Source organism: Sciurus vulgaris, assembly GCF_902686455.1.
Source record: "Sciurus vulgaris genome assembly, chromosome: 1".
In the NCBI taxonomy this organism is placed as follows: Eukaryota; Metazoa; Chordata; class Mammalia; order Rodentia; family Sciuridae; genus Sciurus; species Sciurus vulgaris.
Genome location: NC_136461.1, coordinates 116,767,130 through 116,777,037, shown reverse-complemented (window position 1 = coordinate 116,777,037; position 9,908 = coordinate 116,767,130). Strand labels below are relative to the sequence as shown.

General features: G+C 42.0%; 2 protein-coding genes across 2 annotated transcripts in view; both read left to right on the top strand.

The window, feature by feature from the left end:
* GON4L (gon-4 like) overlaps window positions 1–9,908 on the top strand; it is a 90,766-nt gene that overhangs the window by 44,476 nt on the left and 36,382 nt on the right.
* On the top strand, window positions 1,426–2,139 carry LOC306640549 (septin-11-like). The gene has a single exon (XM_079104839.1). The coding sequence runs from the start codon at window positions 1,453–1,455 to the stop codon at window positions 2,122–2,124; it is 672 nt and encodes a 223-aa protein (XP_078960965.1). The 5' UTR covers window positions 1,426–1,452; the 3' UTR covers window positions 2,125–2,139.

Below are 9,908 nucleotides of genomic sequence, written 5' to 3'. Positions count from 1 at the left end.
ATAATGTGTACCTTATATATATTATAGAAAAGGTGTGATTTTACAATTTTTGCCTTATCATTCCAATTAAGATTTACTAGTCTGTTGTCGATATTGTATGTAGAGAAAAATTTTCATCAGTCCTTCCCTCATTAAGAAATTCTCTAGGGCTGGGGTTGTAGCTCTGTGGTAGAGCACTTGCCTTTAGCATGTGTGAGGTACTGGGTTTGATTCTCGGCACTGCATTAAATAATAAAATAAGTAAATCAACATCTAAAAAGTTTTTTAAAAGTTCTCTAGTGAGGATTTAAGTGATGGATTTAGAATGATAAAGCGGGAGGGGCGGCGGCGTGGGGTGCAGATGCTGCTGGCTGCGATCGGGAGCGGGCGCAAGCAGAGCGCAGCCGCGAGGGTCGCGCGGGGGAGGCGAGCTGGAGCCCAAGCGCTAGCAGCAGCAGCAGCCAGTGTCGGTCGAGAGCACCCAGGCGGAGCCGGAGCCGGAGCCGGAGCCGCAGCCGCAGCCGCAGCCGCAGCCGCAGCCGCAGCCGCAGCCGCGATGGCCGTGGCGGTGGGGAGACAGTCTGGCTTTGCGGTGGAACAGGATTCCATCTCTCTGAGTTGGTTGGACTGCTGAACCAAATGCTTAGTACTCTTGGTGACAGTGTGCATGAAAATGGAACCTTTATACCTGAAAATAAAAATGTTATTGGTGACTGAAGAAAAAGAAAAAGAAAATGGAACCTCTGCTGCTGTACATATCTGAGCTTTGGTTTTTGAGAACTGAATGAAGAGCTTCGAAACTTGTCCCTTTCTGGCCATGTTGGATTTGACAGTCTCCCTGACCAACTGGTCACCAAGTCTACTTCTCAAGGATTCTGTTTCAACATCCTGTGTGTTGTTGAGACAGGCATTGGCAAATCCACGTTAATGGATACGTTATTCAACACCAAATTTGAAAGTGACCCAGCTACACATAACGAACCAGGTGTCCGGTTAAAAGCCAGAAGTTACGAGCTTCAGGAAAGCAATGTATGGCTGAAGCTAACCATAGTTGACACCATGGGATTTGGAGACCAGATAAATAAAGATGACAGCTATAAGCCAATAGTGGAATACATCGATGCCCAATTCGAGGCCTATTTGCAAGAGGAACTGAGATAAGCGTTCTCTCTTCAACTACCATGACACAGAATTCATGCCTGCCTCTACTTTATCGCCCCCCACGGGACATTCACTGAAGTCTCTGGACCTGGTCACCATGGAGAAGCTGGACAGTAAGAAGACCGCACATTTGAAACAAAGATGAAGCAAATGGCAACCAGAACACACATAAATCTAAGTCATGGTATTTTCGTCTAGAAAATACTTTCTTGCGATTCAATGGGAAATTCTTTATCAGGTGAACATTATTCCAATAATTGCAAAAGCGGACACAATTGCCAGAATGAATTGCACAAATTCAAAAGTAAGATCATGAGTGAACTAGTCAGCAACGGCGTCCAAGTATATCAGTTCCCTACTGATGAAGAAACGGTGGCAGAGATAATGCCAACGATGAGTGTCCCCCTCCCGTTCGCAGTGGTTGGCAGCACTGAAGAGGTGAAGATTGGCAACAAGATGGCAAAGGCCAGGCAGTACCCCTGGGGCATGGTGCAGGTTGAGAATGAAAACCATTGTGATTTTGTGAAGTTGCGGGAGATGCTGATACGTGTGAAACATGGAGGACTTGCGAGAACAGGCACACACACCCGCCATTATGAGTTGTATCGACGCTGTAAACTTGAGGAGATGGGGTTCAAGGACACTGACCCTGACAGCAAACCCTTCAGTCTTCAGGAGACATATGAAGCAAAAAGGAATGAATTCCTGGGAGAATTGCAGAAGAAAGAAGAAGAGATGAGGCAGATGTTTGTTATGAGAGTAAAGGAGAAAGAGGCTGAACTTAAAGAGGCAGAGAAGGAGCTTCACGAGAAGTTTGACCTTCTAAAGCGGACACACCAAGAAGAGAAGAAGAAAGTAGAAGACAAGAAGAAGGAGCTGGAGGAGGAGGTGAACAACTTCCAGAAGAAGAAAGCAGCAGCTCAGCTACTACAGTCCCAGGTCCAGCAGTCTGGGGGCCCAGCAAACCAAGAAAGACAAGGATAAGAAAATGCAAGCTTCACCATAAGCCTGGCAAGCCAAGGATGTTCCCGCATTCACCTGCTTTTGCAGTATAGTGTATCTCTGCCATCTGTGTCCTTTTGTTTTATTTTGTTTTGCCCTTCCCAAACACCAATAACTCTTAACCTCATTTTGCTGAATGTTGTCAGGTGGTGGAAAACCATAGAAACAAGGGAATAACAACAAAAGCTCTGTGCAGCTGGACTTTGTTTCTGGAAAAGTAAATGATTTGCCTTTCATGCCTGTTCCGAATGGCAGCAGGAAGCATGCCTGTTATTGTATGTCGCTTTGGATCAAGGAAAGTGGGGTAAAATGCTACCTGTAGCGTCGTATGTGAAAAACTTCTCACCGCCTCAGCAGCTGAACTAAAACCCTGAATAGCCATGACAACAACTTGCATTTTCTTGATTGTTCATCTCCATGATTGCACAATCCTGAACTCCCTGTCTTTTTCTCCACACAGCCCACAAACTAAGATAGATTTGAACCTAGGCAGACAGGTGGGTGAACATCATAGATGACTCTTACATGTGCATGAATTTTTTGTTTTAATGGCTAACATTATTGGCTCAAGCTTGTGGTCTGTTCAAACTGTCTCCCCTTGGGTTGAGACTGTATCTGACTGCCCACTCAAAGCCTGGCCAAGTTGGCACGGACTGGCAAAAGGAAATGATGATCATGTTCACGTTGACCAGTGTGTCCTTCATTCTCCCTCTGATCAAGATCTCAAAGGTCAGATCGTATATCACTGATTTTAAAAGAATCTCTCACTAAGGATGATGGGCTTCCCACAGTCTGCTTACAGTGGGGACTCTTTCCTAAGCAAACCTACATTTCCTCTCAGCAGGCTGAGGGGCCAGACCTTATAGACTGATTCCTGGACATTGGTACTTGTAATAAAAATTTTCACTAACCATGAGAGAGTTTCCACAAATACTTCATGTGGAAAATTTGCTATAAATATGTCATCTATAGCAAAAAAAAAAAAAAAAAAATGATGGATTAGAGGAAGGCTGTATTCCTAGTTGCTCCATCAGGATTCAAGCAGCAGGAGTACTGCTTTTCAGTAAGGTTGATGAAAGCATTATTTCACTAAAATTCAATATTGGACAGTCAGATCATCCTAGAGACACAGAAATTTGAGTACATTGAACAAAGAAGAAAGAGTAAATTAGAGCTGAACCACTTGTGGCAAGTGCCAGGAGTAGTGGTACCAGCCCTGGTTCACAGATGGGAGGAATAACACAGGGAGAAACACAATGGACAACTCTGGCATGAAGAAAACCTGTGGATCAGAAAAGAAACCTAAACTTAGCTGTTCCAGAGGTTGCACTGTGAACTGGTGTTTGAAAGGTGCTCTCTATTTCCTAACTGACTTCGGACAGCTGAGGTGGCAACCATTTTGAGATGGCTATGCTGCAGTGCAGGAGCTAGGAGATCATAGCAAACTTTGCCATACTGTCTGGGCAAGCACCTATCAAGCAGCCTAGCGTGTACCTTGCAGAACATGAATGAAACAGGCACAGAAAAGATTGTGCCCAGGGGAATTAAGGTCAGAAAAAACAAAGGGGATTCCAGTTGTCTTTTCTGTTAAGTCTGGTGGCACACATGACCAGCTGAAGCCATTAGGGAGTCTGAACAGGTGGGGGTAAATATGCTCAAGGACTAAGCCTGATAAATCTGTGTTCATGTATAGCAGTGTGTGGAGAGTTGGCTCCCCTATCCCACAAATAGAATATTCAGGAGGCTTCTGAAATTCAGACTGCTGATGAAAGCAGCTACTGAGACCCTGGGGAGTGTCGATCTAATCTCTCCAGAGAAGGTACCAAACACCAAAGATTCTTAGACCTGATTAGATCTAGGCACTAGCAGCTGGAACTCCCCCCATAGAACTCTGCACTGGCCCACCCTTGGAGTGCATCAATCTAGTCTGTGCAGACAAAAGTCCAACTGACAGTACTTCCGTTCCCATTCTTTCCTACCTGATACTGCTATGAAGGGAAGCTGGAAACTGTTTCAACCAGCTGCAGTGTTAGGGACTCTAGCTGGCAGCTTGGTGAACAATGCAAAAAGAGGAAAGGGTTAACAACCCCCAGCCCTTGCTCTGGCTTTCGAGATACATAGCCCAAGAAGAAATGGAAGGAAAAAAGGAACCATTCATTCTCCCAGACTGTGATTTGTTTTTTGTTGTTGTTTTTGTTTTTGTTTTTTGTACCTGGGATTGAACTCAGGGGCATATGCCCAGCGCTATTTTGTATTTTATTTAGAGACAGGTTCTCACTGAGTTGCCTAGCATATCGCTTTGCTGATACTGGCTTTGAACTCCTGATCCTCCTGCTTTAGCCTCCCGAGCTGCTAGGATTACAGGTGTGCACTACTGGGCCTGCCTTGTCGACTGTTTTGACCACCTTGGTGGATGATTTCTTCATTTTTTATTTTTTATTTTTAATAACAGGAGACTTTATTATTTTTCAAAAAAAATTTTTTAAAAATTTCAAACATGCATACAGGGTAATAATGTCTGTCTCAATCTACTGTCCTTCCTATCTCTACCTGCCCATCCCTCCCTTGACTCCCCTCTGTACAATTTCATTTTTTATTAAGAAACTTTTTTTTTTTTCTGGTGTTATTGCTGTGCTGATTGGTTCTTGGACATATATACACATACATATTTCTTTTTTTCTAATTTTTAGCATTTTTAAAAATATATTTTTAGTCATAGATGGACACAGTAACTTTGTTTATTATATGCGGTGCTGAGGATTAAATCTAGTGCCTCACACATGCTAGACAAGTGCTCTACCACTGAGCCACATTCCTAGCCCAATGTTTAGCATTTAAAACAGTGTAGTTTGCAGTTATTTTCCTTGCCTTTTTTGGTGGGAGGTGGGGAGGTTACTGATAATTTAACCCAGGGGTGCTTAACCACTTAGCCACAGCCCTTAGCCCTTTTTTCTTTTTCTTTTTTTATTTTTTTAGTTGTAGATGGACACAATACCTTTATTTCATTTATTTATTTATTTTTAGGTGGTGCTAAGGATCAAACTCAGTGCCTCACGTGTGCTAGTCTGCTACTGAACCACAACCCCAGACCCTCCTTGTTATTTTGAGACAGGGTCTCACTAAGTTGCTGAGGCTGGCTTTGAATTTTCAATCCTCCTGCCTCAACCTTCTGAGTCACTGTGATTACAGGCATGCCTCTCTGTGCCCAGCCTTACCTTATTTCTTGAGGGTTAGGGTTTTGGGATTGTTTGGCTTTGTTTTCATTTGTTTGTTTCTCTTTTTCTATAAGCCTACAAGCCAGGTGTACAGCTTGGGAGGCTGAGACAGGAGGATTGAGAGTTCAAAGCCAAACCTCAGCAAAAGTGAGGCACTAAGCAACTCAGTAAGACTCTGTCTTTAAATAAAATACAAAATAGGACTGGGGATGTGGCTCAGTAGTTGAGTGCCCCTGAGTTCAATCCCTGGTACAAAAAAAAAAAAAAAAAAAAAAAAAAAAATCTAAAAGACTGGAGACCTTGGAATGAGGTGTTACAAGTTTTGAGGAAAAAAAAATAACTGTCAATGAAGTTTGCTCTGTCCAGCAAAGCTATCCTTCAAAATTAAAAAGAGCCCACCATGGTGGTATATGCTTGTAATCCCATCCTCTAGGGAGGCTGAGTTCAGGATGAACCTCATCGACTTAATGAAGCCCTAAGCACTGTAGGAAGACCCTGTCTCAAAATAAAAGAAAAATACAAGAGATTGGGGATTTGGCTCAGTTGTTAAGTGTTGTTAAGTGTCTCTGAACTCAGTTGTTAAGTGTCCCAGTACCAAAATAAATAAATAAATAAGTAAAAATAAATAAAAAATAAATGAAAGTCTTCCAAGATAAGCAGAAACTACTCAGCCAGCACTACAGAACTTAAGAAATATTCCATGCAGAAGATATAAAAAATAAACTACAGAGCTCACAAAAAGAAGAAATCCCATTTGAAGACTAAACAAATAAGAAACAAGACATATTAAACATTATCAATAAATCAAAGAGTTGGAATTAATAAACTGCTCTCTAAAATAACATTGAATGTAAGTGGTCTCAACTCTCCAATTAAAAGGAATAGGCTGACTGGGCATGGTGGCACACACCTGTAATCCCAGAGGCTCAGGAGGCTGAGGCAGGAGGATCGTGATTTCAAAGTCAGCCTCAGCAATGGAGAGGCACTAAGCCACTCAGTGAAACCCTGTCTCTAAATAAAATACAAAATAGGACTGGGGATGTGACTCAGTTCAGTGGTCAAGTGTCCCTGAGTTCAGTCCCTGGTACCAAAATTTAAAAAAAGGCATAGTCTGGCAAAATGGATTAAAAAATAAGACCTCAGATGGGTGCAGTGGCACATACCTGTAATCCCAGTGGCTCAAGAGGCTGAGGCAGGGGGCTGGGGAGATAGCTCAGTCGGTAGAGGGCTTGCTTTGTAAGCACAAGGCCCTGGGTTCGATCCCCAGTACCCAAAAAAAAAAAAAAAAAAAAAAGAGGCTGAGGCAGGAGGATCATGAGCTCAAAACCAGCCTCAGCAACTTAGCAAGGCCCTAAGCAACCCAGCGAGACCTTGTCTCTAAATATAATATAAAAAAGACTGGGGATGTGGTTCAGTGGTTATTACCCCTGGGTTCAATCCTCAGTACCAAAAAAGAAAAAAAGACCCAACTATATGTTGTTTGCAAGAGACTCACAGGCCAAAACAGCCACAGGCTGAAAGTGAAAGGATGGAAATTGATATATTATATGAATGGAGCCCCAGCATAAGCAGGAATAGCTATTCATATCTGACAAGGCGAACTTCAAATCAGAATTAATCATAAGAGGCAAAGAAGGTCACTTCATACTGGCAAAAGGAATAATACAACATGATATGACAATAATAATAATGAATATTTATGTCCCAAATGTGGGAGCAACCAATTGTGTAAGAGAGACACTACTCAAATTGAAGTGTCAGACCCAGTACATTAATACTGGGTGATTTCAATACTGGGTTACACCTTTCTCATCATTAGACAAGTCATCCAGACATAAATTCAGTAAAGACTCTTTGAACCTGAAAAATAGTATTAATCAAATGGACTTAACAAGATATCTGTAGTATACTTCATCCAACAATGACTGAATACTCTTCTTAGCCACTCATGGAACCTTCTCGAAAATATACCATATTCTGGACCATAAAGCAACTTTTAGCAAACACAAAAAAAATGATATAAATTTTTCTATCTTATCAAATCATAGTGGAATAAAATTAGAAATCAACGTGGCAAAACACTACAGAAACTACACAAAGACATGGATATTGAACAGTATACTTTTAAATGATGAATGGGTAATAGAAGAAATTAGGGAAGAAATTTTAAAAAAATTCTTAGATTCAAGTGAAAATAGTGATAAAACATACAATAATTTCTGGGACACTATGAAGGCAATTCCAAGAGGAAACTTTATAGCTATGAGTGTCTACATAAGAAAATCAGAACAATCGCAAGTGAACAGGTGATTCATCTCAAGGTCCTTGGGGGAAAAATATTTCAAAACCAGTAGAAAGAAGGAAATAATTAAGATCAGAACTGAAATAAATAAAATTGAAAGTAAAAATACAAAGTATCAATGAAACAGAGTGGTTATTTGAAAAGGTAAGGATGACTGATAAGCCCTTAGCCATACTGACCAGAAGAATAAGAGAGAAGATCTGCTGGTTTCAGTGGTAATGCCTGTAATCCCATGGGATCCAGAGAGTGAGGCAGGAGAATCACAAGGAAGGCCAACCTCAGCAACTTAGTGAGGCCCTAAGAAGCCTTAGTGAGACCTGTGTAAAAAATAAAATAAAATAAAAAGGGCTGGGAATGTGGTTCAGTGATAAAGCACCCACAGGTTTAATCCCTAGTTCTTTAAAGAAAGAGAGGGAGGGAAGGAAAGAGAGGAGGAGGAGCAGGACCTAAATTAATAAAATTAGAGATGGAAAAGGAGAAATCACCACAGAAATCACAGATCATTAGGCACTATTTTGAAGCTTATATTCCAACATATTGGAAAACCTAGAAGAAATGGATACATTTGTAGACATATACAATTTGCCAAAATTGAATCTAGAAGGTAGAAAGCATAGGAAGACCAGTAACTTAATGAGTTAGAAGCAGTAATAAAAAGACTTCGAACAAAGAAAAACCCAAGACCAGATGGATTCTCAGTTGAATTTTACCAAACTTTTAAAGAAGAACTAATGCTAATACTCCTCAAATGATTCCTTGAAATAGAAAGGGACAGAACACCGCCAAATTCATTCTATGAAGTGAGTATCACACTCATAACAAAACCAGACAAGGACACAGCAAGGAAAGAAAATACAGAATAATATCCAGGATAACTTAGATGCAAAAATTTTTAATATTAACAAATTGTATTCAACAACATATCAGAAAGATTGTACATCACGATCAAGTAGGTTTTATGCAAGATTGGTTTAGCGTATGCAAATCAGTAAATTAATTCACCACATAGAGGAAAAATCACTTAGACATCTTCATATTTGTAGAGAAATCCTTTGACAAAACTCAGTACCTGTTCATGATTAAAAACCAAAAACCAAAAAAAAAAAAAAAAAAACCTGAAAAAACTAGGAATAGAAGGAACCTACCTCCACCTCATAAAAGCCATTATGAAAAACCCAAAGCCAACCTCATAGTATATGGAGAAAAAAGCACTTCCTTTAAAATCTGAAACAAAACAAGGATTTCAAGATCCAAGATGGCGGACTAGAGGGAGGCTGCATTCCTTGTCGCTCCATAACTCCGGTTTCAAGCAGAGGATATCTGTTTCTTGGTGAGGCAGTTTTTGCTGCTTATTGATCCCCTGCTGTTTACCCCATTTGTCGGCTGTGATCACCTGCAGTCTGCCAGCATATCGACGCGTTTTTTTGAGTGCAGATTGCTCACTGTCAGGCGCCTATCATCCGCCATTTGCTTGCCTCTGGTCTGTCAATTGCCTGCCTTACACCTATCTATCACCCAACGCACGAGGTTCACCTCCCGATGGTCCCACAACAGTCAGCAAACTGATCGCTGACCGCCAGTGGAGCACCAGCTGCCTGCTATTGTCTGGAAGTTCACTGTGACAGTACCTGCAGGTTTGATTACACGTGGCTGCCCCCAAGTTGAGAAACAGCCAGGCCCCCTAGGACCCCTAAGCAGACTGAATGAGCCCCATCTCCAGGATCCCTCAGCCCGACCGATCACTCCCTGCCTCTGGAGCCCTCACATTGACTGACTGCTCCCTGCTGCCAGGAACCCCAGACCAACTGACTGCACCCTATCACCAGGACCCCAGGCCAACTGATTGCAACCGGCCTCCAGGATCCCACAACCACACCAAACACACCGGACCTCCAGGACGCCTGCCTGACCAACCGCATCCTGCCTCCAGGACCTCCTGCTGACCACGGCCACACCCTGAGCTGCAGCTCCCCATTTGCCAACGCATTTCGAAGCCAGAGCGGCCATCTTGGATAATCCTGGAACCCTACCTCTGATATTTAGGTGGGGCAAAACCCATCCTGAGACGCCTGCTAGAGGCTTGAAGCTTATTGTCAGGTACCTCTCATGCGTCAGGCTACTGAACTCTGGGAGGTTTCATTACGATATGACTGTTAGACAGTAGATTTTCTTTTTTCTCCTTATTGAAAAAATTTGTTTTTATTTCTTTACTTTTCCTGCTCTCTTTTCCTTTTGTTTACCTGTTCCCT

What these genes read in the sequence shown, in the direction of transcription:
- LOC306640549 (XM_079104839.1), top strand. Translation starts at nt 1,453, where the DNA reads ATGAGTGAACTAGTCAGCAACGGCGTCCAAGTATATCAGTTCCCTACT.